General features: G+C 40.3%; 1 protein-coding gene across 7 annotated transcripts in view; it reads right to left on the reverse strand.

Moving 5' to 3' along the window:
* Positions 1–12,262: 12,262 nt before the first annotated feature.
* Pde4b (phosphodiesterase 4B) overlaps positions 12,263–27,078 on the reverse strand; it is a 337,171-nt gene continuing 322,355 nt past the window's right edge. For 6 of the 7 annotated variants that reach the window (XM_035439769.1, XM_035439768.1, XM_035439770.1 and 3 more), the window contains 8 exons: positions 23,412–23,590; positions 22,083–22,181; positions 21,781–21,945; positions 19,866–19,965; positions 17,911–18,065; positions 17,698–17,820; positions 16,833–17,015; positions 14,167–14,532 (listed from right to left, as the gene is read on the reverse strand). In XM_035439769.1, the coding sequence (XP_035295660.1) occupies positions 14,167–14,532; positions 16,833–17,015; positions 17,698–17,820; positions 17,911–18,065; positions 19,866–19,965; positions 21,781–21,945; positions 22,083–22,181; positions 23,412–23,590 (1,370 nt within the window). Of the gene's footprint in view, positions 14,533–16,832; positions 17,016–17,697; positions 17,821–17,910; positions 18,066–19,865; positions 19,966–21,780; positions 21,946–22,082; positions 22,182–23,411; positions 23,591–27,078 lie in introns of all 7 variants that reach the window. The other variant, XM_027402289.2, reaches the window with a different exon arrangement.

Genomic DNA, 27,078 nt, shown 5'->3' on the forward strand with positions numbered 1-27,078 from the left:
TATACTTTGAACATCATCTTCATCTCTAACATCCTGAATCCATAGAATGCAGCATGTACTGTATTCCTCTATGCTCCTTCTAACATTTTTGGGTTCAGGGTTCATTTTTCTGCTTGAGTTTTCTCCTTTCTTTGGAATGTGCCCTCTTCTTGTCAGTATGGTAACTTCTCATGTGTCCGTATTACGAGTTTTACTGTCTTTAATACCAAGAACTTGGTTTCAATAAATGTTCCCAGGGTTGATTTTTGTCACATAGTTGAGTTACTGGAGAACAGTTCCATCTTTCTGAGTCTTGCTTTTGAGATTTTCGTGTAGTATTGTAGTGGTACAAGTTGTTTTTAGCAAAATCTCAATCATTCAGTGTTTGCTGATTAAGCTTTGGGAGCCAGATGCTGTTGTGAAAACCTGCTAGCTCAGAGAGGAATAAGAAAACACACAGCTGACCTTCCTCCTCAGCCAATGTCCCTGTAAATCTCTCTTGAACAAAAACCCCTCCAACTCAGTGCCCCCCTTCTACTTCCTGTGCATCTCTCTATCTGTCCTCCTGACTCCCTCTTTCTCTCTATGGTTTCTTTTTTTCTTATTCACTTCCTGTCATCTGATTGCTTGCTCTGCTTCTTGACTTATGGTTGGGTTTATTTAATCTTGCTTATGATAAGCAGAAGCTCTTGGATCTTGGATTAAAGGTATGTTTTAGGGCTGAGCCACACAACTAGAAACAGTATTTTTTTTTTCAGTAAATAGCACAATCTCATGGTTCATAGCATGATCAAATATCCTGCAATAGGTGGGCAGTCCAGCACTGACTATTACTTACTTGAGTTCCCTAATGGATGATCCATAATTATGATGCTTTCTGGCTGGTAAATGTGGGCATTGGTACCAGTCCTATGTGGGCTCTATGTTCCTGTCTTCTCTAGCAGTTCTCACTCTGCTATTAGGAGTGTTTTCACATTTAATGTGATGACTGGCAGTCTGTTGTGGACTTCAGAGGGTTGGGTCCTTTAAAGTTCTCTTTGTGTTCAGCTCCCTCAGAGGCGAGAACTCTAGCCACATGACTCTCCCCTGACTCCTGCAACTCAGCAAGTCAGTTGGGCTCTGCTTGGGTTAGCACTCTTTCTGTACCATGTCTTGAAATTCTTGAGACAGTGAACTGGGAGAAACATGAAGCCCACTTTACTTGTATGCCTGTGTCTCAGGGATCACCTTCTTTCATTGGCTTAGGTCTATCATTACACAGCATGATTGGCCAAGTTTCATTTCTTTGGTTTCAGGCAGAACAATATGTCTAGGGGTTACTATTTTACAATGACTAGAAATGGAAGTTCAAGGCAGCTGTTCACACATCCTGTGTTCTGGACTCATTGCTAGGATTTTATTCAAAATCAGAACTGTATACTCTTGGTCACAAACCAGAGCTCCGTCCTTGCTCTTCAAAGTTGTATTAGTTATTTTGGTGTCACTGTGACTAAGATACATGACAGAGAAACTGAAGGAAGGAAGATTTATTCTGGATTAGTATTGCCAACATGAGAGCTGAACATCATGAAGGGCCAAAACAGAAAAAGGGACATTTGGGTTCTGGGCTGTATTTTCCCTTTCCTATTTTCATTCCTTCTGTACTATATCCCATGACTCCCACCTTCAGGGTAGATATTTGCCGCTCAGATACTCTCTGAAAGGCCCTCACAGTTCTCCTCCCTCTCCTAGGCCAGTGGTCTTCAAGCTTCCTAATCCTGTGACCTTTTGATACAGTTCCTCATGTTGTGGTGGCTCCCAACCATAAAATTATTTTTGCTGCTACTTAGTAACTGTAATTTTGCCATTGTTATGAATTGCAATGCAAACATCTGTGTTTTCCAATGGTCTTATGCAACTCAAAATGGTCATTCAATTCCCAAAGAGGCTGTGACCCACAGGTTGAGAACCACTGTCCTAGACAATTCTAAATGTAGTCAAGTTGATAGTAAAGATAACAATTATAAAATAATGTGAGGTATGCTAGCAGCAGCAACAGCATTGTCCTTAGTAGAAGAAGTGCAGAATATTGGGTGTCTTCCCACATGAGCTAATACCAAAGCTGCCCTTTAAAAAAATCCTCTGTTAGTTTGTGTGCATGTTCAGGTTTAAGCAACACCACATTGGCTACATTCAAAGTTCTCTTCCAGTTCTAAATTCTTTTTTTGTTGTTTTGTTTTTCGAGACAGGGTTTCTCTGTGTAGCTTTGGAGCCTATCCTGGCACTCACTCTGGAGACCAGGCTGGCCTCGAACTCACAGAGATCGGCCTGCCTCTGCCTCCCGAGTGCTGGGATTAAAGGAGCGTGCCACCAATGCCCGACCCAGTTCTAAATTCTTAAGCTCCCATAAATGGATCACATTAAGATCTCTAAGATTATGGGACATTGTGGAAAAGTCACAATGCATTAAACATAAGGTTCTGAAGCAGATTATCACAAAAGAATCCACTATCTTTGCCCAAAGAGAAAAATTAAAATAGCTAACATTGAGTTTAAAAAGACAACTACTTTATCTATTGATATTTATTTTGTTAGTTCTCTCTTTCTCTCATGTTTGTATACTGAAGATATAGATGGTACTTGGTTGGTATCAGATACTTGGTAAACCATTTTTAACTGACTAGTCAATAGACTAGTTTGATGCACTATCAAACTTGGAATCTGTAGGCCTCTGAGAAGGATCGGTTAGACATACAGATCTTTAAAAATGCAAGCTATTTTGACCAAGTGGAGCTGGTTCAGATGACCTAAACAGCACAATTCAGGAGAACTTGGTAGAGAAAGTCTACTCAATATTCCAATAGGCATTTTTCCTAACAGTGTTGGCGGTAACTCAGGAAAATGCAATTCCATGTAATTACAGCCACAGAGGGGGTTTGAGGAGGAAATAGCAGTCAGATTTGGATTACTGTCCCAGATGGGTACTGACAGCAGCTCAATAGATGAAGGCAGGAGCATCGCTTAGAAGTTCAGTGGACTGAATCCCCAGGTACTTCAACAATCATGCGGAACCTCATTTCTTTCAGTTGAGCTGGTAGGATGCTTATGGTATTTGAGATGGTATGGGTGATGCTCTTGGAGTTAGGACTCATATCTTGCATTTGTGGAGTCTTTGATATTTACACATGTGATTCCTGTGAATGAATACTTCATAGACTCTTCCAGTGTTCCAGGATTTCTGGAAGACAGATGATAAGTCATGGAACTCCATGTTGAGAGTCTCTGAAATGTTTGAGTTTTAAACTCATAGGAAACTAGAAGAGACAGAATCATTTTCTCATAGTAAATATGAAAGTTTGGGACCCTCGAATAAAAGTCAAAGGTCACTTTTTGATAAGCATAGTAAAAGAAAGTATAACAAATGGGAATGATCTGGGCAAGCTAAAAACTGCCAGAGAGGATATTCAAATATTTTGACGATAGCCAAGCTAAATACTACCTCCCACATGTTAGACCCTTCCCCCACAAATACAAAGGGAAAAAACGAAAACACAATTAAGAACAAAGGAGTTTTGTAACTTGGGCTAGCAGCTGAGAGGCAACACAGTTAACAGACTAACCTTTAGCTGTAACTCTTCTGTGGATCAGAGAGGAAGAACTTTGTGAAGAGTAAATGTCATTATGATTTCATAAGGAGAAACATGTCAAAGCAACAGAAACTCCCAAACATCCAGCTCTCCTTATCATGCTGAAATTCCCCCCTTACCATCTGCCTCAAGCGTAAAGGCTTCCTTCTTAGGCTCAGAAGTCACCATATCTCAAAGAAACTTACTCTATTTGGGGGCAACAAGAAATGTCCTGTTTTCATTCTAAGTCCAGTCAAGTCTATTGGTGGTTCCTCTTAGCCTGTATCCCACTAGTAGTGTGATCAAAAACAGATGCATAGTCTGCAGACATACAAGTTCATTACCAATTGGAAGTGGAGTTATCACACCACAGTGTGATTCATTTTCCTTCAACATACCAATGATGTGTCTTCTTAGCATTCTCTAACATATTTTAAGTTGATTTTAGGAAGTATTCCTCTTGATTTAAAGAAATGCCAAAAGGAAGCTAATGTTTCTTTTTTTAAAGGACCATACAAGCTATCATGTCCTTCATGTCCCCTCTAGTGAACCTACAAATCCACTCAGACCTTGGTGTATAGAAGATTCCACCCATGGAGCGAGGAGGAGGCTCAAGAGACTCAGGAAATATACCTCACAAATCCAAGTCCTAACTATCAAGATTCACAAGGTCCTCTACCAAGGTTATAGACTCAGTAAACAATTGCCTAGAGACTAGATTGCCAATCTGTTGAGCTGCCTGCATGTCACACAGAGAGCTCCAGGCTTGCAGCTTCCTGCTAGGGTGGGCTTTTCTGTGATGTAGTTGTAGACTCTTGTAAGTCTCCCAAGAAACTCACAGGTTTGTCAAATTGCACATTAGTAAAATTGTTGTGTTGGTGCATTCCCTATTTGAGCTGGTGAGATGTGTGTGTGTGTGTGTGTGTGTGTGTGTGTGTGTGTGTGCGCGCGCGCGCGCGCGCTTGCACACGCGTTGTCTTCTCTTTGGGAAAAGTCTTATAGAGCAGACCTGTGTGTCTCCCTCCTTTTCTGTTGAAAAAAAAATGACCTCTTTAAATATGTATATAACATTTAAATTAATTCTTTGAGAATTTCATATGCTATATTTGTAAGTATTGCAGCTCAGATGAAAAGATATTCTGTCAGGCAAGAGCCAAGGAAAAACCACAAAGTCACTGTAATCCTAGCAGCTTACAGCTCTGCTCCCCAATGCAAACCATTCTGCTCGAGCAGGGGAGGGTTTCCCCAGCTAAGTTGTTATAGCTCTATTCTGGAGACATGTTATAGCTCTGCTCAGGTCCTCCAGAGTGTTGCAACTCTGCTCCTTTAGGGGAAAATTTCCCCAACTAAAGTGTTACAGCTCTGCTCTGCTCTGCTCTAGCCAAAGTGTCACACCACACAAGAAACCTCACTCAAGAGATTTATTGGGAAGGAAAAATGCAGGAAGGTACCTGCCTCTAGGGTGAGAAGCAGCAGCAAACTGAACAGGGTATAGAGCTTATATAGAGTTTCTTGGGGAGGAGGGCAGAGCTTTCCAACGTGGCTTGAGAGAGGTGGAATTTTGTGGCATGATTCTGGGGCAAGCTCAGGGATTGGTGTGATTTAAGCCCCAGTCCTGGGGCTTAAATCATGATCAGATTAAGTGAGTTCCTTAAATCATGATCAGAGTGATTTTTCTTGGCTCAGGTTTAGGTCTAGTCAGGAGCTGGGTGTTTTTTCCTTGGTCTTTTTCACCCTAAAGTATTTCCCCCCCACACACATATACTTTTCCAGCCCTCCCAACTTTATGCCCCCTTGTAAAAGAATCACCCACATAATCCAATTATGCTGACCACATGTACTCTTTGGTACGGGCCTATCCACTGGAGTGTGGTTAACCTATCAGTGGCCATGCCCTCAAAAAGACTCTCTCTGTTCCTTATAAAATGTCTTCTAAGGATCCTTTCTTCATTAGTGCTCTATACCACTCCTCTTCCACCTTTCTGGGCAGACATTATTAGTAACTGGGTTACTGGTATTTTTGGTTTTCTTTTCTTAGCAGTAGCAGGATAATGTCCATTATTTTTAATAACATGCTTAAGTAGTTCTTATATTTGAAGCTGCCTCCTCTAGTTATCTCTCCACCTCAAGTTCTTCATAGCTTCTTTTTCAATGTGGTTAGCCTCTTCCCTCTTATGTCTACTTAACTCTTTGCTCACCGAGAATTAGCCACTGGGCCATCACTTGAAAAGGCTCTAACTTCACCAGTGGTTCTCAAGGAGATGTCCTTATGGATCCAGCGGAGATTTCCCATCCTCTGTTGTGCAGTCTGGTATGCTATTGCAGACAATTTCTTTCTTAAACTATTTCTTCCTTCAGCGATGGCACACACCTTTAATCCCAAGACTAGGGAGGCAGGCAGATCTCTGAGTTCAAGGCCAGCCTGGTCTACAGAGTGAGTTCCAGGCTACCCAACCTCTGCAGACTCAGAGTTCTCCCAGTTAAATTCCTATTAGAATGGTTTCTCTTTCTCTTTTATAGAAGTATGGCTTTGTATTACATATTACATACCAGAGTAGCTCAAAGTCCCTTACTACTACTCTTCTCGCTATACTATCTTTCCCTAGAATATTCCCTGGGGTGCTGGGTAACATGAGAATTGCTACAGAAAGCACACGAGAACTACACTAGTGGAACACCTAACTTTTTGTGGGAGAGGAAATTGGAGAGTCTCTCTCATAGGAGGTCAGGGTTCTACTGTAGGTAGAAATTAGAAAACTTCAATAATGTATTTGATCACAAAATAACAGAATAACTTAATGGTCAATCCTATTCCCTACCCTATTTTTTCAGCCATACACTCCTTCATTTGGGTAGCCTATGGCTTTAGGTTCCGTGTGTGTGTGTGTGTGTGTGTGTGTGTGTGTGTGTGTGTGCGCTCTGCCTGGCATGTAAGTGTACCATGTACATGTCTGGTGCCTGAAGAGTTCAGAAGAGGGTATTAGGTTCTCAAGAACTGAAGCTACTGTTGGTTGTGAGCCATGGTTTAGATAAGGGAATTGAATGCGGGTCCTCTATAAGAGCAACAATTGTGCAAAACTGCGGACCCATCTCTCTGAGATGGGTCTCACAATCTGACTTGTTATGAGAAATGCTCTCAGAGTACTCCTCCCTAGCCTCTATAGAGTTAGGTGCTTTCATGTGGCCCTCTACAATAGCACTTCTGGTACTGTTGCTAATTTTTTTGTGTTTGCACACCTATTTCCCGTTATCTTTCAGTTCACGAGATGCAGAACAGGAATGTGTGTTACCATATTATCTATATTAGAGGCCTGTTTGGGCTCAGAAAACCATACTCCAAAGTGAGGACCCGAGAATTGAACTTCATACCTGAGTTTAATTCACCACCTTTTTCTCCAAATACGTCCTCCCGTTCCAGGCATCCTTAGAAACTGGAATTCCTCTTGCCATTGTGAGCCATGAAAACCAGAATACATTTTCCTAAGGTCAGCCATAAAAAATATGCTACTCTTATTTTCTTTATCATGTTGTGGAAAAACACCAAACATTTTTCGCTCTTCCTGGATTGTAGGTCAGAAGACTCAACTCCAGAAAGGAATGTGGACTCAGAAAAGAGTAATTCTGCAGATTGGTTGATTTCAGCTGATAGAAGAAGCCTAACAGACAAGGATTCATTTGATCAATTATTACTGAGTCATACTATTTGAGAGATGGTATCGATTATGACCCTTAATGATGGGTGTGAAAAAGTTCATCTCCCTTTCTAACTCTGTAGACTTAAGTATGTGTTTGCTGATATATTCAATGATAGGTGCTGAAGATCCAGGGAGAATTAGTAGACTGGCTCTTCTGTATTCCTTCCCTGCTCTATTGTACTGTGTATAAAGCTACATACTTGATAGAGGAGAACAGTTTCCTTAGCATGAAGGAGCTAAGGCATTACCTAAGAATGCACAGCCGTGTTTACCTGTTAGATGAGCTTAATAGAGCAAAAAGTTGGGAGAGCCACTCTGTCATATAAGTGGTTTCATGTCTCTAGACACACAATTTCCCAGGATGTGAAAAGGATTTGCCAATGTTTTTTTTAATTATTATAATTTGGGACCTTTGAGAGTTGAAAGAGAGCACATATAAATAATAATCCTAGGAGTGTGTGATAGGCAAACACTCTTATACTCTCCAAAGTCAAGCACTAAAGATTGCCAAACATAACATCATTAATACCCCAAATTCTGAATAGATTATTAACATGTAGCCAGGGAAGGAAGTAATGAACAGAAGTTTGCATGCAAACTGTTAGAAGATAGCACCAAGGAGTGGATGTTTTAGAGTTGTTATAATTACATTTCAGTAAAGTTTTGAACTTATTTTTCCTGTTAGGCTGTTGGCCAGTTCTAACTAATGATGGTGTACCTGGCTTAACTTACAGTTTACTCAATTCCCTTGCCTACAGAGCACTGATTAAGAGATCAGTGGTGATCTGGAAGATAGAAGTAACAACAACTCCATTCCTTGTCCTGTCCTGATCATCACTTTTATTCACAATGTAAATGGAAATATTTAGTACTTTATTATCAAAAATGAAGCTCACAAATGCTAAGGAGGGCATGGCATCTGAATTATCAGAATCACAATCCAAAATAATTTTAGGCTAAAACAAATAATGATTGGAAGTATAAAGATATTTTCCCGTGTCTGTTATCTTATTTAGCCATGAGAGTGGGGTATTAAAATAAGCTTTATTGGCTACATGGTTGGAATATGCCAGAAGCTTTACTTAAATACCCTGTCATTCTAAATAATCTATAGATAGCATGGATTTCATTTATAGAAAAGAAAACTGAAGACCCATCAGGCAAGGACCTTTCATGAGTTTACAAAAGTGGGAATTCATGCTGGGCTTTTGAATGAAATGTAGTAGGGAAGTATAAATTTTGCAACAAGTTTCAGAAACTCAATTGAAGATGGATGGAGACAGTTTAGCCCATTGAAAAAGATGTGGAAAGCTTTGCTGGCCTGTGTGAACCTTGTAACCCTGTAGGTGAGTCACTGAGGCCCCCCAAATGAACACTATCTCAGCTGTGACACAGTGTCAGCAACAAAGACAGTTAAGAGTCACACTACTCTTCAGTGAACAATATATACTCTTGGTTCTGCAACTCTCATTCTGTTAGTGTGGGTAAGCCCAACATGAATTGATTAGCATTGTTGAGGTAAGCCACATGAAAAATGGATGAAGAAGCCACATCTTGGAAAGCATGCTACCTCTCCTTATGTGAAATTGGCGTTCATTCATACACACAGTGGCTCAGACATTATTCTATCATTTGATTCTCTTGATAATCACATGACAAAGACATTGTTATCATTAACTCTGTTCTACTTGTGAGGAAACTGAGGCACTGAGGTCCTATAGCAGTTCCAACGGCTTAGAGAAACATTGAAAATCTTATTTCCAACTTGAACAGAAAATTAGAATAGGAATTACATGCTGGGATGGTTATTTTCAATTGTCACCTGGGAAGCATCTCAATGAGGAATTGTCTAGAGTAGATTGGCCTGTCTAGATCAGGTTGGTCTGTATAGATCAGATTGGCCTGTGGGTATGTCTGATTGTCTCTATTACATTAATTAATTTTGGAAGACCCAGTATAAAAGTGGTGATAGCAGTCCCCTAGTTTGGATCCTGGATTTTGTGAAAACAGGGAAGTAAATGGAATACAAATACATATTTGTTTTCTCTTTGCTCTTGACTATGGATACAACTAACTGTTTCAAGTTCCTGCTCTCTTGATTTCCCCATGGTAATGGACTATAACCTGGACTTTTGGGCTGTCTTTGTCCAGTGTTTTATCATAGCATTAGAATACAGCCAATATTTGGGTACAGATGGAAAGGAAGAATTCAGTGAAGGTGCTATAGGACTACAGCTTGATTCCATCATAGAAACCTAAAAATGTAAGATATTAAAAAAAAAAAGAATGATGGCCGGCGTTGGTGGTGCACGCCCTTTAATCCCAGCACTCGGGAGGCAGAGGCAGGTGGATCTCTGTGAGTTCGAGGCCAACCTAGTCTCCAGATGAGTGCCAGGATAGGCTTCAAAGCTACACAGAGAAACCCTGTCTCAAAAACAAAAGAATGATGGTGAGTTCTTTACCACTGGATGCTTTTGATCAGGCATGTTTTGGGATGTATTCAATGGTGTTGGAAGAGACAGATATTATGATTTACACATCTGGCCCCAATCCCATGTGCCTATCAGTATCTGTTAAAGCATCTTTCCTCTTGGAATCAGGAAACACATGTAGAAAGGTTATATTAACTGGCATTTGAGTTCATGAACTCTCCCCAAGCTAATCAAAACATAGTTTTGGTTTGTGCTTGTCAAAGTCAGAGGTGATTTTTTTCAAATACATTTTAATATTTATCCCTCAATCTCTAAGTATATAATGTATCCAGATGCAAGTTTTGTTGATAACCCAATGTATATAATCTTCTATCTGACCCTACCTGCATCTGTCTATGTTAATTTAATTTAATTGTGAGAAAATTCAGGGTCAGCAATATTAGGACACATATGCCCGTGGCTAGGGAGGCCAAGGAAAAGGCTGTGAACATAGGTTTTCAAACCCTTAGTGTATTGTATTCTTTACCCCCAAGAAATCCAAGGAGATGGGTATGCTTTAAAAGCTATTTCAATGAAAGCTGTTTCTCTATCATGAAATTGTGAAATTGGTTCGATAAACGTCACTGAGCACTCCATCTTTTTCCAAGTGTTCAGGGTTTGGTGAGGAAATGGATCTGAGAAAAGGTAATTGTAACTGAGAGAAATTGAAAGCTGGAGAGTCTACAATGGACATTCCCCACATCTGCCTATTAGCTAGTCTCTTACAGTTATCAATATCAAGATTTTCTCAACAAATTTGTGATGCCAGGTATATGAGAACAGAGGAGTGAGCACCTCAAAACTTGCCCTCTAAACTTGCCATTGGTTTAGACATCTAAATTCTGGTCTGTCTGTTCTTGAAATGTCTGTATAGGAAATTAATGAAACTGTGGAGTCCCAGTTGGCCAAGCAGTGATGTGTGGGGCTAGAGAGATGGCTCTACTGTTAAGACCCTTGGCTGCTCTTCTAGAAGGCCTGAGTCTAGTTCTTAACACTCAACATGATGACCCACAACTGTCTATAACTCCAGTCCCAGAGTACCTGATGCTTGCCTTCTTCTGGCCTCTGGGCACCAGATATGTATCTAGTGTACAAACATATGTGCAGATAAAACATTAATACACATAATATATAAATAAATAAAATTTAAAACAAAAAGTAATTGAGTGGGAAGTCAGTGGGAAAATAAAAGTAGGACACAACCAAAATTAATGCTGGAAAGTCATCACACTGAGCACACCATGCTAGGGTCATGAAGGGTTCACATGAATATTGATAGCTCTAGCCCAACAAGGTTTGGGGACTGCAGCAATGGCTCCCTGCACTATCCCTACATTACTATCCCCTGGGGAAAATTAAGAGAGTCTGGTGTGTAGATCTCTAGTAAAGACAAGTTAAGGGTCCTGAGGAGAACAGGGCTCCGATAGTATTAAAAACATGTACATTTTCCATGTTATGGACTCCCTCAGTAGAAAACAGGATAGACAATGTTTATAACTATAGTAATAAATAATGAGTAATAATTTTTATATAAACTCTTCCAACGAATTCACTTTTGTCATTGTATCAGATGGTAATGTTCATTCAGAAACTGGGTGGTGGAGAAGTTCTGGCTAGAACCAACAGGCAAGCATTTGAGTTTCTAGAGAAATTAGACCATTTCCTCTTACTCAAGAAATTCTTCTAGAGCACATTCTTTACTGGATCACAGCCCACTTCTCTGTGACTAAGTTAGTAAGAACCACTCACTGACTATTTGCCACCTCTACACACACACACACACACACACACACACACACACACACACACACACACACGCATGCACACACATGTGCACATACATGTATACACATGTACACACATACACAAGGTACATACACACACACACACACACACACACACACACACACACACACACACTCACAATTGACTTATTTTTAGATGATGACTTTAAGACTTCATAACATTTAAACACTTCTTTCCAAAACAAACAACACAACTCTATCAGCAAAAGACCAGACAAACTACTGGGGTGTGCGAGCATCTCTGTGTGCTCTGAGGGTTATGGTCTCAGGTGACTCTTTTGGAATCACCTCAGATTCCTTGTGTGTTAAATGAATCAACAGGTTTCCTTGCATTAAGCTAATGTACTACGATTCTGAGTTACTGGTCTAGCAGACTCAGCCTAGCTGAGTGTGCCTTTTATTATTTATCTATTTAACATGTTAAACTCTTCAGAATTCTAAAGAGGGAGAAGGAAATGGTTCAAGATGAAAAAGGTGGTTTTGTTTGTTAGCCTCCACCACCCTCCTTCCTGTGTCAAGGAACTGTGTGGACATTGGCTAAGAAGGAAGTGCTGTTTGAGCCTTAGGACTTTTTGGATACAGAGAATCTGAAACTTCAGTCATGATTTGGATGAGCAAAGTGGCTTGCTTTTTGTGATGCCAAGAAGAAGAAGAAAAAGGAAACTTGCTTTAATGTTTTAGAACATGGAAAGAACAGGCCTACAATCTAATCTATTCATGCTTTTGTTTATTCAGCTCATATAAAAGTCTCTTAAGAATGCATTTGAGCACAATATATAATAGTATTAATATTATAACATACATTGTGAGAAACTTTTGAAAACAATATGATGTCTATCCAGAACAACGCAGTGTTAACAGACATACAAACCCATTGGTCATGCACATTTGTGCCATTTTCTTTAACTATTGTCATAATGCTGAACTGAAGCATGACACATATTTTACAAACTGAAACTGACACCAGGAAGAGGCCTAACAAGTGTTATCAGAAGCTTCACATTTGTATAATTTATGACATCAGTTCACATTCTATGATAAAAATTCACATTGTCTTGTTTCCTTTCATGATGAATTTGAACATGACTCCCCTGCTTTCGAGCAGTATGGAGGCTAGCTCTTCCAAGTCAGTAGTTTGGGAACACTCAGTATCATCTATGAGCAAATGTAGTGTTGTTTTTAGAACCAAAGCCACAAATAGAGCATGGCCCAGTGACAACCCAACTCGTGCATATAGAGACTTGGATAGAACATGGGTATAAACTACATCCCAGTGCTCCCAGCCCCTATCAAACGATACAAAATAAACCTCAGTATAAACCATTTAGTATCTAATATGAGAATCCTGTTTTCAAAACCAGCTCATCAAAGGGTTGGGCAGAATGAGGGACTCAGAATAAGAAAGGGCAGACCTTTGGAACAACGGCCATTCCTGTCCTCATTGCTATTGGGGCTTCATGTCTCTTTTAAGCAACATTTGGATTATATAATACATAATACAAAACATTACAAGAAAAGGTTGCAACTCTTAGGCAGAGTTTTCTACACAAATGTAACACCACCATTGGCAGGCAATGTTAGATATATAAATTAATAACTTACAAAACATTACAATATGTACATTATGTAATAAATACATGGTTATAAACAGGAGTAGAGAGAAGTGTTAGTGCAGGAAGGCAGTGCAAGACAAAGACGGCAGCATTAAGCTGAAAGTAATATGCTTGAGTGAAGAGAGGTGACAGAAAAGATAGCGTGCAACTCACAGAGGCAAGGAGGCTGGGATACAGCGGCACACATGGCCTTATGTGACTCCATAGACTGATGGCAAACACCACGGCTTCCCCTGCCCCCAGACCCCCTCGTTTGTTCAGCTTTCTCAATCAGTTGAAAGCAAAGCAGAGAAGTTTCATGGGGGGAAATTGCTCAAAGAAGGCAAACATTTAAGTTGAAGGGGCCACTATGGAGTCAGACTGGACAAAGAGAAGGAAGTAGCATGTGGTTAGAAGGGCTTCTGTCCTGTCTGCTTGCAAAAGTCAACTGGAGTAAAGCCAAAGATATTGCCCAAGAAAAGGGAGGCTGTTTTCTTTCCTTTTTGTTTTTGTTTTTCCAGAAAGACTCAAAAAATGTTTGTGTCAAATTTCAACATATGTCTGTGTAGAAGTTGGTACTAAACTCTAGATAGTCAACAGGCATCTCGAAGACACGAAAACGTTTTACAAAAAAGGCACACAGGTTGTCAGACAACAGGGTGGGTGAGACTTGGAAATGAAGTTGTTAGTGAGTTCAGTCACCTGTTAGGACAGCTTCCCAACACCTAGTGCAGAGCAATCTCTCAGCTTTGTATCCTCTGTTTTCAAGCCATTGAGCTGTGATGGGAACTGGCTCTACTACCACATACAGCTGCGGGCCTCCGCCAAGCTGGCTGGCAAGGCAAGGCAGCACGGAACGGCTATTTGCTTCACGGCCTTGCATTCTGGCTCCAAACTCAAGTAACTGGAAAGGCCAGGTGGCCTTTGTCCTGTGCAGGCCTTGGCCATGGTAGGCTGGCCCTACCACTTCGCTGGCATGCTTGTCAAGGGTAGAATGTTCATTACCACACAGAAGGAGATTATGTGTCGATTGGGGACTTGTCTTCTGTTGCAATGTCTATGTCAGTGTCTTCCAGGGAATCCCTGCTCTCTGGATCGATCACACAAAGTGTCTTTGTGCTGCTGAAGTAGTTGTGGCCTTCTCCTTCCTTTTCTGGACCCTCAGAATCCTCTTCTTCAAGGGTCAGTTCAAATTGAAACTTCTCCATAAGTCCCTGGCAGTCTCTGCTCCTCTCATCCAGGGGTGGGGAGGGGCTCTGGGGTATCATGCTCTGGTACCAGTTCCTGTTATCTTCTAGTGTGTCCAGAATGTCTTGAGCATCAGGCTGAACCAGATCTGCCCAGGTCTCCCACAGTGGATGGACAATGTAGTCAATGAAACCAACCTGGAGGAAAAGAGGACCACACATCTGTTAACTGCATTGGCCCTTGAGAACCAAGCACATGGTCTTACTTTCTAGGTAAAGAAAGAAGACTAACCCAAGGGGACCGATAGTAAGAAAATTCATTTATTTAAGCCCTTGCTATATGGTAGGTTCTGTACTGTATACAAAATAGGCAAACACCTCTCAATCCTGCAAAGTATTGTTTCCCACTGTTTACAAAGGAGGAAACTGAGAGTCACAGAGACTAAACATGGTACAGAGGTCATGTAGCTCATAAGTGGTTGATGTGGGACTTGGTCTCCACTTTGTCTGATTCCAAAGCCTGTGTTCATCTCACCATGATATACTGTTTTTCCTTTCATGTCTGCCAGCTAAGTCTGAATGTAACTTGGAATGACTTTGTCACTACTTGGATTCTGTGAGTCATTTTCTGAAGGAAGCCCCAAATCTGAAGTGTTCTGATTCAACATTCTCTCCCTGATAACTCTAAAATATGCTGCTGCACCAAAATGACAGAAGCCAGCCCTCCACTATTCTGGAACTTCTTAACCCTTCATTTTGTAGAGGACCATTTAAAACAAGATAACAACAATAGTAATAATAAAAAACTTGAAAACAATTCAAACCCTCAACAAACAAGTATCTCCTCTGTGGGTATGGCTGCTATTGTTTAGGATCCATAGTGCACACAGTCATTTCCATCAGTAGAAAGAAGGAAAATAAAAACAATTAAGCAGTTCCTTTTGCCCATATGCAAGAGCATAAATCCAAGGCCATGGCTTTGCCGTGGTTTATGCAGGAGCTATGCATCCTGTAGGAGCTAGCTAAGTGGCCTTACACTGACCTCCCTGTCAGACAAACAGGAAACATTGGGGATTGGGGCAGGTAGAGAGAGAATTGGCACCATTGAATTAGGGGAATGGAATTCCCCTGTCATGGTGGGTGTGGGGCTGGAAAGATGTCAAGTTGGGATCAAGAGGGAGATGAGCTAGGGTCTCTTTTGGGACATCACTTTACTATCTTTTCCCTTTACTGGAAAGCTTCCTCTGTCAATATTCTGGTATATGGCCAGCATTTAATATATTCAAATTGTACATACAAGAACTTGGGTCATATGTGAGGTTCTGCCCCATCCCATGTGTACACATGGGTATGTATATGTGTGTTTATGTGTGTGTGGGTATGTGTATGCACGTGTGTGTATGAGGGGTATGTGTATGTGCATGTGTGTGTGTATCTACATGTGTTTGGGGATATGTATATGAATGTGTTTGTGTGTGTGTGTGTGTGTGTGTGTGTGTGTGTGTGTGTGTGTGTATGCACTGTATGCCTTTTAATGGTTCTTGCCTAACATAATGAGCAAGACTCATAAACTCAGGGCACCTCTGATCTGCTTTGCTTACAAGAATTTGGCTGGATGATTCAGATATTAATTTGCTCCCACCCACTCCTTTTTTCTACCTTATCTCTTCATATATGGTTTAATGAATTTTAGAGGCCATTTTCAAAGTGTTTTCCAGGGACTAGAAACAAGCTCACAGCAATGGATGAACAGGAATAACATAGCTCAGTGCAGCCATTTCCTTTCTTTGTTTGCTTTGCTTCAGACTTTCATGAAAGGTCATCCCTAGTTGTTTATTCCTTGGGTTCTGGGATGAGTAGCCTCGCCAAATCCTAAGGACTTCTAGTTAGTAGTTTTCTTGCCAGATCGAGCAAAATTTAGCAGAGCCCAGGAATGAAGCAGCCTCTGGACGATGACATGGTACTTGGGGAGACCTGTCCACATGATGCAGAGAGCAACTGGGTCACTAAGAAATTCACAAACTGAACCAAAAGGACAGTTGTTTGTTTTGCTTTATCTGGAAAGATATTTGTAGTTTCATTGCAAAGATAGAGCTTTTTATCTTCTTTGGTAATGGTGACACTGTCTGTCTAAGGAGAGAGCTACAGAAGGGAGAGCACAGATGAGGAGTTGAATTCCTGGATGGACAGGGGATTAGGAGAAATCTAGGCAATGGGATGCAGGGTACAGGTATTCATGTGTCCACTGGCTCTGATAAGATCACAGACAACTGTAAAGTTTGCTTAATCCCCCACCACTGAGACCATGCATGGAGAAGACAAATGATGAATATAATGGAATGAAATGTGCAATTGCCTACTATTAGACACACACACACACACACACACACACACACACACACACACACACACACACAAGCTAACAGAAAGGAGCTCTCCAGTTGTACCATTGGTAGAGCTCAAAAAAAAAAATTGAAAAAAAATATCAGTATAGACACCTGGGATTTTTCCACTGATGCTGTGTGTTTATCACACATGGGGCTAATCTCCATTCCTCTCTCCCGTTCTTTGTCTCCCTGTTGGAAAAACTCCTCCATGATGCGATCAGTCCATTGCCGATACAATTCCAAGGACTTCGTGGGGTTGCTCAGGTCTGCACAGTGTACCATGTTGCGAAGGACCTGAAATGATCAAGTTTTGGAAAATTCTATAAAACTAAGCATAAATACCACCAGAACATCTTATCCCTCTCACTCCAGTACACTTTGTACCAAGAACATTTTAGTCCACTATAATTACGGTCCACCCATCAAAAGAGCAGTATTTCAATGGTGCTGGCCACGGTTGGATATTTACCATTAGAGCCCCAAAAGGAAGCATGTATATTTTCCTAGACTGACAGTTTTTGAGTTTAAAAACTGGAAGGCATATTCGAAGTCAAATTGTGTTAACATTTCTTTCCTCAGTTTGGAAAGAATGCAAAGAATGACCCAAAGTAATTGCTTCTAGATTTTCCATGTGTGGAAAAAGACCGGCTGATGACAATTTGTTTAGCCAAAACAGACCTAACAAACTTCCAGTTGATGGGATTTATATTCAGCTGTGAGCTTTGGGGACCAATAGTCATATATATCCTCTTACAAACAGACATTGCAACTCAATTTTAGAACTAAGCAATTCAATGAGTATAGCATTGTTTTTTTTCATAAATTAAAAGTTAAACTCTATTTTTTAACTAGTTTTAAAAAGTATGCCAAAAATATAGCAGTATCCTAGGTCATGCATCTAACCAAATTTCCATTTTCTTTTTCTAAATACTGCTTGCTTTTGTTTAGTTTCAATTTTTTGTTAAACATCAGGTACCTGTATCCGGTCTGTATAGTTGTCCAGAAGGAGAACACCCGAGCTTGTCACCTTTTTGGTTTCTACCATGGTTTTGAGGTCTGCCAGCAGGCTCATATGTTTAGACATATCAGTTGCTAACACCTTGGGTAAAGACAGAATTAAAACTCTTGGTCAAGTCAGTCTGAGAGAAAAACGGCAAACATAAGTGATGAATGCAGGCTAACATCTCACCATGTCAATCACCATTTTTCTGAGTGTCTGGCGTTGCTTCTTGGTAAGATTCTGGAAGATGTCGCAGTGTTCCTCTTGTAGCAGTTTGAATCCCACGGCAAGGTGGTGGTTTTCCAGCACAGATTCATCATTATACATCAAAGCAAGTTCTGAATCTAATAAAGAAAAATGATGAAAATAAATTGTATAATCCAAACACTGGTATTACTTCAATGTGAAATTAGATCTAGTTCTTTTTAAATTATTTCAAGAGCTATCTATCATCTGTAGGTCATTACATACCAGGGAAGCAGAGCAAAAAGCAATTCTAAGACATATTACTACATGAGTTTTCTCTTTCATTAAAATTCAGTCTTAAAGCACCTTTTCTCTTTAATATGAGATGAAGAATTTGACATCAGATAAACTGTATTTTCATTTCAGCTTACAATTTCCTTTAAGTCCTCATGAATTTTGTGTTTTGAAAAGAAATGAGATGAAAATGCTGTGGAGCATTATCAAATGCATTAAGATTCCCAAACTATACTCATTTTCATACAAGCTCCCAACATCTGACAATTGTGAGTTTGGATTTCCAGAAAAGATAATGTGTTGGTATAAAATCTTATTTTACCCCAATAATGTAGCTTTTGAATGTTTCTATAAATATGACAACTAAGCATGAACATTTTTCTCAACAATGTTGATACTGGGTTGATATTGTCTTCTGGGTTTCTATAGCAGAAACTGTAATACCTAGGCATCCAAACTACAACTTCCACTCTGTTCTTTCTATATTTTGTCTGACACAGTTTTGTACCTAGGAATATGTCCATGAGACTCATTAAATTGTGTTTTATCTTAACCAAGAATAATAGCCAAGTGATGTAGCACATTCCTATTGTACACTAGTGGTCTCTCTTTTATAGACCATAGCTTTCTCTGAAGTCATTAAAGTGCCCTTGTTCTGCTAACCCTGGAGTCATGGGCATAAGTTTACAAACATGCTTTCTATGTGTCAGTACTGTAGGTACTTGTGAAACAAATCATCAGCATGCTAAATTGACTAAACTAACCCATGCAAAGAAGCAGGTACCCAAAATTTATTTGTTGATTTTTTTTTCAATAGAAGAATAGGATGTTAAAAATGAAAAAGAAAACCAATGTGTCCCAAGCTTGGGATACTCAGATATTTTGAACATCAAGACAAGGATGGATAACAGAAGACCTCTTCTAGTAGGAAGCTCAGACAGCACTTTTATAACCAGTATGATCAAAAGAAAATGTACTTGGGCTTTCATCACACAGATATGGAGCATTAGCTGAGACAATGAATGAATTTTCAATAGCACAAAAATGAAATGGTTTGAACATGATAAAGCCCTGGTGATATCGACAGATCCCGAGGCTAGTCAAACTAAGTTCTACCCTTGGCTGCACACCAGTCTGTAGTCAAAGAAGTGCACATGTAAGAGAATGTGTGGACCTTTTAATGACCCTTCCCCATGAACTGTAGAGACCTACTCCAGTGTTCCTCGGGGATTGTTATTTGTATATGAAGACTGCCATGCTCAGGCCCAGCATCTCTGCCTGACTTTAGGATAGAGGGGCACTTATGGCTTACTATGTTATATTTGTGTTAACTTCAAAGAAAATTAAGAGTCACTGTTCCCAAGCTTTCCTAGTCTTGGTTGGCAACTCCAACTCTGTTATTCTTTCTTTCCATATTGTATTTTTCCAAACTTTTGAGCTCTTTATAAATGGCTTGCTCCTGACCCTCTCCGAGTTCTCCATGCACCTCCAACACTGTGTTGACAAGCTAGACACAGTATCCAGGAAAGGCTTGAGCAATTTTCATGGAATGGAAGGATTACCTCATTATTGCCTTTGCTATTACCCACAGTGAAAACATTAGGAGGAAAACACTGAAGTGAATCACAGAATGATCTGGAATGACTATGCAGTGGTGAACTCACTTGTGTTGATGAGAAACTGATTGGAGACTCCGGGATGATCAACATCGTGGATGGCAGCTGCAAAAATGGCAGCGAGGATTTCCAGGTCTGTGAAGACAGCCTGTGGGTTCAAAAGAACCGGTTAACTATCCACTATTCAATACACTTGCCTCACTCTTTAGTTTCACCTGCTTCAAGTGCCACATTTCACTCTTGTTGGGAGAGGCACTGCTGGCTTATATCGTACCTCAGGATGTTGATTTAATTAAGCATAAGACTCTCTTATCTCCACATAACATCTGATGTGAGAGGGATGATGTCCAGGACTCATCCCATATTGATCCCATACAGGCTGGGTTTGGTAAATCATTAGCGGCAATTTTGATGGTATGGTATGGTGTGTGTGTGTGTGTGTGTGTGTGTGTGTGTGTGTGTGTGTGTGTGTGTGTGTGCCTGTAGTCGGTGTCTTGGATTTATGGCAGTATGGTGGTTATGTAACAGTCAAAGAAGGAAGTCACTCTGGTTCTGGGAAGGTGACAGATAATAACCTTCATAGATAACAAAGCAACCAGGTATGGAAGAGGTTAAAGTCCAGCTTTGGAGGACAAGTGATAAATATTTATCAAAATTTATTTTATAGTGAGGTCACAAGGTGTCATGTATTGAGTATTTCATCTCTGTACCCACTACATGTTTAATACGGGCAAGAGTTGGAAACAGTTCTAAGAAATGAAGCCCAATGCCATACTACTTCACTCCTTCACACTGTCATGAAGGCCTCTCTGTCTTCCTCCTTCCCCATGTACAGTGATTTGAACCTAGTTCTTGTTCAGCATGCAATGCTGCTGGTTCTTAATCCTCTCTAAAGACATAAGTCTTCTGTTCATTCAAACGTTAGCCGGTGTCTAACTTTCCTCCAAAGACAAATCCTACTGCACACTAAGCATTCCATAAGTCTGCAACACTCATAGCTAATTTACAGCCAAACAATAGATGAATAGTGCTACCCTACTTCATGAGTGTAAACTCAATATATTTTCTCCCTTTAGGGGGATTAAACACCCTTAGCTCCATCTTATTTTGGCAAGCTGTCTTAGCTTTATTTTCTTGAATCACATGGAAGTCAAGCAAAGAGTTTAGTCTTTCTCCAACTCCCAAACTGAGTCTGCCAAGGTGCCTGGCTAAGGCTTGGCCAGCCCTTTCCTGCAGCAGGGATTACAGTTTGGAAGTACCCGCTTACTCACTGTTGCCATCTGCCCAGAGGTGGCATGGCTGGGCATATTACTAATTATAGTAGCTCATGAGAAGGCACGATCTAAAGGGTTAAGAGTCATAGTCATCTCCACAGAGGCTATAGGAACAGTTTCTCTTGGCTTCTATTTGTTAATCCATCTGCTTCTGATTCTCAGTTACTACTTTGAATTCCTAGGAAAAGGAGTCTTTCCATGTTTATCCCTAACAGAGACTATATAGAACATTTCATATTACATATACATTTTATCTTCCTTAAGGCCTGGGATGAGTACATGTTGAGCAATTCGGACAAGTGAATACGTGTGTGTGTGTGTGTGTGTGTGTGTGTGTGTGTGTGTGTGTGTGTGTGCTGTATGACAGACACTAAAGAAGATACCTTGCCATGCATTGTATCCCTTAGGAATATGATGAAAATAAATCATGGGTCCAATTCCTTGTCTGACAATTAAATAATCTTTAGTTGGCAAAGGTGGAAAAAGGAACATTACACTGATACTTCAAAATGAGGAAAGAAGATGTGTAAAAATGTTTATAACCAACCCAAACTGGTGAATTCCAAGGCCACCAAAGAAGCAGTTCCAGTACTAAGGGTCTGCATCCTTTTTATAAATGTACTGTACATTTATGATATTTTTAAAAAAACAGGATGGATACGTATGCAAAACAGATAGTAGCTACTCACATCCAATGCTGGTGTAGAAAGGAGAACATGGGTTGACTGGGCCACGTCAGCAGCATGCAGGCTGTTGTGATAAGCCACATCAGAATGGTAATGGTCTTCTAAAGTCATCATGTAGGTTACAAAGGTGTCAGATGAGATTTTGAAGGTCTTTAGTAGGTCTCTTTCCTATGTAGTAAAATGGATGAGGACATGAATAAGTGGATATCCAGAAATGGGAAGAAACTTGTCATAGAAATAGCCAGAGATATAAACTATAAAGAGCTGTGCTCCTGGATAACCAGTATTTGCTTTGGCTTCCTCACCTGGAATATGGCATACATGATGCACGTGAGAGGCCGATTGTGCGAGTACCCAGCCACGTTGAAAATGTTAAGGCCCCATTTGTTCAGGTCTTCCAGCTCCTACAATTAAAATTGGAGGAGTTTAAGAATAACATTTTTATTTATTAATGCTTTAAAATATTTTTAGAAGATTCCATTTGGGGGAAATTGGCTGCTGAGTCTTTTATGCATCTGTCTAGAGTGTCGGCTTGCATAAGAATCTGAGAATGGTAGGCTGGGTGTCGTCTATGCGGTAACTGCAGGTTTCTGCACACTCTTTCAAAACACCCAAGTGTTTTTGTATTTAATAATTAGTTGCTGACCTACATTTGTCAAACACCTGTCTTCTACTGATGCTGTTTCAAAGGCAGCTCAAATGAGCCCAGGCTGCTGGACCCGGTCCTCTGTCCTTCCTCCTGCTCCTCGATGCATAGCTGTGTTCAGGAAATTCTTTCACCCTTTTCTCATTATCCATGAAGTCAGGTCAGGGAGACTCAGCTGCCAGAGTGTGTAGAACTCAACCTTGACTTAGCATTAACTGCCTGGTATAGGTTATATCTTTGGGTGGATGGGCCACACACACACCTGAAAGGAACATCGTTCATACCTTTGCTGTGGGGTTATTCCTAAAGTTATCTGCTTGGGAGAGTGATTTTTTTCATTTTGAATAACTGCCCAGAGGATTGACCTGATGTTTAATCAATTTTTCTCTAATGGCAGTTTTCAGAAGGCCTCATGGAAGAAGTTTTGCTCAAAGGAAGCTTCAGTCATCCTTTGACCAGGCTGCAAGCATCTTAGCAACATCTGTGAAGCCTCCTACAGGAGGAATGAACATTTTCTGTTCCTTCCTCTGCTACTAGGTTTGGGCATAAAGGTCAGCTCTGTCACTGGCTCCTCATGTTATCATTAATCCTGTCAACCATGGCAGACATCCCCACTGGTGCCTGACATACTTTCTTCCACTGTTCTCTGGGATAATGCAGCCCAGCCTGCCAGCTTTTCCAGGGACTTTCTGTGTCTCCCACAACAGAATGCTGCATCCATAAGGAACTCTGCATTACTGAGCCTATACTCAGGACAAAGGAGCAGTCTTTTGGTAAGGAAGGACTTCAATCAGGTGCTCCATCAATGGACAAAGAGGCCATATCTGCTTCCTCATTATAAATCTCAACCAAAAAGCAAAACATGTGATCCCTCTTTTCTAAATGGTGGACAGGTTTGCATGTGGTGTGTGTGTGTGTGTGTGTGTGTGTGTGTGTGTGTGTATGTGCAGTGGACAGCTGAATGCACACATGCTCAACTCATGCAAACCTTGGCTAGATGATCTTCATTTTCTGTGTTGACTCCGAAGCGTGAGATGCTTGTGTTGTTCAGACTTGAGCTGTGCATCAGTTTCTTCACTCCACTTATCTGGGTCATGAGCTGCTGCTTCTTCTTCTTCTCCCTGTCCTTCTGGGTGGGAGATGGGATTTCCACATCATTCTGCTTGTCTGCAACAGAATGGTGAACATGCTTTTGAGCACACATGTGTCAGTGAACACACAGTAATAATTCAGAACAACCTGAACCATGTGTATTGGGGTTTCAATTTCATAAAGAACTCTTATAGCATGACCTGACTGGACCTGCAGACAGTCCTCTGAAGCAGGTGGGAAATATATGAGTTGTTTCATGTTCCTGCAGAAGTAAACTGAGGCCTAGGGGAGCAAGGAACTTATCTAAGAAATGGCAGAGATAAGGCCCTAGCCAGTTCTGTTTTCAGTATAATCCAGAATCACACTCATTTTTTCAAAGTGGAGCATCAATACTTATATACAGATTTTTCATTAAAGTGAGTATTCTATTTTTGTATATAAAATGTTCATCACTCGGGAGGCAGAGGCAGATAGATCTCTGTTAGTTCAAGGCCAGCCTAGTCTACAAAGCAAGTTCCAGGACAGCCAGAGCTATTACATAGAGAAAACCTGTCTCAAAAAGCCAAAAAACAGACAAACAAACAAACAAATAGTGTTCATTAATGGTTATAGTGGCCTGGGCTTGTAATCCCAGCACAGAGGAGGCAAAGGCAGGAGGACAAGGGTTCATAGACCTACTTAATAAATTTGAGGCTAGCCTAGGCTACATGAGACCCCATCTTAAAACAACAACAAAAAGTTCATTGTAAGAGACAGGCCAAGTTTAACTAAAGCAAACTATGTTCTGCTCTTTTTTTATATTTCTATTCTTTTTTCCTCTATAAAAATTCATATGTCTTCAACCAGACTCAGTTTAAATAATGATATATATGTTAGAAAATTAAATGGTTTCATAACCTTCAAATAATTACTTTAAAGCTTTGGTTCATTACCATTTGAGGTTTGGGAGAAGATTATGATTTGATTTCTTCATGTTTTTTGCCTATTATTTCTGTTTATAAATAATAAGGCCTCTCATCCATAATAGGCACTTTAGTTCATAATATGTTTATGTTTATTAACTACTGGTAATAATCTACTAGTTTTTTTTTAATTTACATGGCAACAGTAGAGCTATTATTAGTAAAATCGGTGTTTATCTACATGTAGAATCTTTCCTGTATATTGATATTAACGATCAAATGCTGTATCTCCCTTTGTAGGGAGATGTATCTTGGGTGCTTATGAGGACGCACCACCTCTGTCCTGCTACAGTGATGATGCCTGTGTGTGCACAAAGATAATGATTGGTTCCATCGCTGGTCCACTTCTTCCATGAACTAAATGGAGCCCATGGTTGCAATAGTTAACTCAGCTCTCAAAAGTGCTCACATTTTGTTTGTCACAGTGAACATCAGTATGGCAACAACATCTTCATTTGAAAATGGCATGCTTCCATATAGCATGCTGGGACATAGACAATTTACTTTTAGACTCCTGCAGATGATGGCATACTCCTGTGTCAGGATCATCTGTCTGCTTACAGGCCCTGGAGACACTCCATCATAGCAAGGCAAGATAGGGCCAGCTTCACCCACAGCTCACCACCTGGCTGTTGGGGAGCCTAGCATTTTCCCATCCCCAGCATCCCTTAAAGGCCTCTAGGTGCTCAAAAGCCTGTAACTTTTGATTAGAGAAGGAATTTTAGTCATTTCTGTTAGTTTAGAGGTTTCTAAACTATTGACTATCACATAACACTGAGGAAATTTGAAAAAAATATAGATTTATGGGCCTCACCCAGCTCTATTAAATCAATACTTAAAAAAAAATAATCCACTGCTGCCTCAATGATCAGACCTAGATTTGGGAACAAATAACAACCCCACACCCATTTCTCAGATGAAGTCAGCAAATTTCCAAACTCAAAGGACAGCCTAGTTAACAGATATTTATTCTGCAATTACTTTGTACACAGTGAGTGGGTTTAATAGCTCAGAGCTCAGGCCTTGGGGTTCCTGTTAAAAAATCTTTTTCCTCCTGCCACGCAGTGTCTGGTGTGGAAACTATATGTTATTTTAATTTTGAAATTCTTTTTCTCTCTATTACTTCATTGCTAATAACTACCACTATTTGCTAAAACTAATGGTCACAATACCTCTTGCTTTTCCCCAACTACCATTTTTCATGTTTGATGAAAAAGGGTTTAAGATTGCCCAGTGCCCCTGCAGATTTAAGCCTCTCTAGTGGGACCAGCAACTTTCCTGGTCTTGGTTAATTAAAGGCTCCCTGTAGCGGTGAGTAATTGAGCAGAACAACTGCTGTGTTTGGAACACAGTCATAAAGAAGAGCATTATTCACAGGGGTACCAGCAACATTCATGGGTGTCCCCTACAAAAGCACTGGAACAAGTGACAGGCTTTCCTATTCAGAATTTCCTCTGGTGGGTATTTAGCCAACATACTGTGGAAACAACCTGAAGCACAGACTCAAAAATGGCAAGAAACCCTCAGTGAATTAACACTTCTAGTGGTCAGAATATGATGGGGACACTGTTGGCTACTGCAAAACATGCATGCAAACAACCAAACAAAAAACAAATACGAAAAATGGCCTTGTCCAAATACTGTTTGTGCTACAATATAAAGTATTTTCTTTGCTATATCCCAGCATCCCGTGATCATGAAAATTCTGAAATGCTTTTTTTCTCAAACCTTAAAAGTTCTAGCTTTCTCGATGAGATGTTAAATAAATTTAAGAAGAAAGTGTTCTTTATCTGTAAAAATATTAAGTAGTTTTTCATGAAACACTAAAAAAAATCTTGTTTTAATGTTTGGTCTCCACCTATACGCTATTCGCTTCTCCTGAGATTAGATATTCTAAATTCCACTTTTCCCACCAACATGAAAGCCTATTATCATATAATAGCATTAATAGGTGCCAAGATTGGCCCATGGCTTGTTGCCTGGCTTTCTGCATCCCACCTGAACATTGTTCGTTCAGATGGGAAAACCCGACAGGTTTCACAGGTGATTCCTTCCTTTCAGATCAGTGGGTTTTAATAACCTCTGACTCTTCCTGAGATATTGTTTTTAAGTTTAACTTCAACTGACACAGTCAACTCATTTTGTTCTGTGATGATTGCCATGTTCAGAACAAAACCTTTTGTGTAACAAGAAACTGTTAATCCCTCATTTTTATTTCCAGCCATCCTGATTTCTAAAGAAAAAAAAAATCCAAAGTAGTATCCCTGTCACACCCTTAAACGGGAGTCTATTCCTTATGCTCTTAAGAATTTCTATTAGGGATGGCATCTGGTATCTACTTCTAAAGGCCTAGAGAGTTAGTTCTGGCTTAGCAAAAAAAAAAAGTGGCTTTGGGTTAGAGTCCTTCATTCTTCTTAACTTCAGTTCTGTTTCCTGTAAAATGAGGAACTTGTATCACGAGGCACTGAAAGTCTACTGTGGATATGACGGTTTATGAGGAGGCCTCATGGGTCTCCAGGGACTCTCTCTTCCCCCTAAGTCAGGGCCAAGAGTTCCATGCCCTACATGTGCAGTTCAGAAGTAAGCTTTGGTTTACTGCAC

Source organism: Cricetulus griseus, chromosome 2, assembly GCF_003668045.3.
Source record: "Cricetulus griseus strain 17A/GY chromosome 2, alternate assembly CriGri-PICRH-1.0, whole genome shotgun sequence".
Classification (NCBI taxonomy): domain Eukaryota; kingdom Metazoa; phylum Chordata; class Mammalia; order Rodentia; family Cricetidae; genus Cricetulus; species Cricetulus griseus.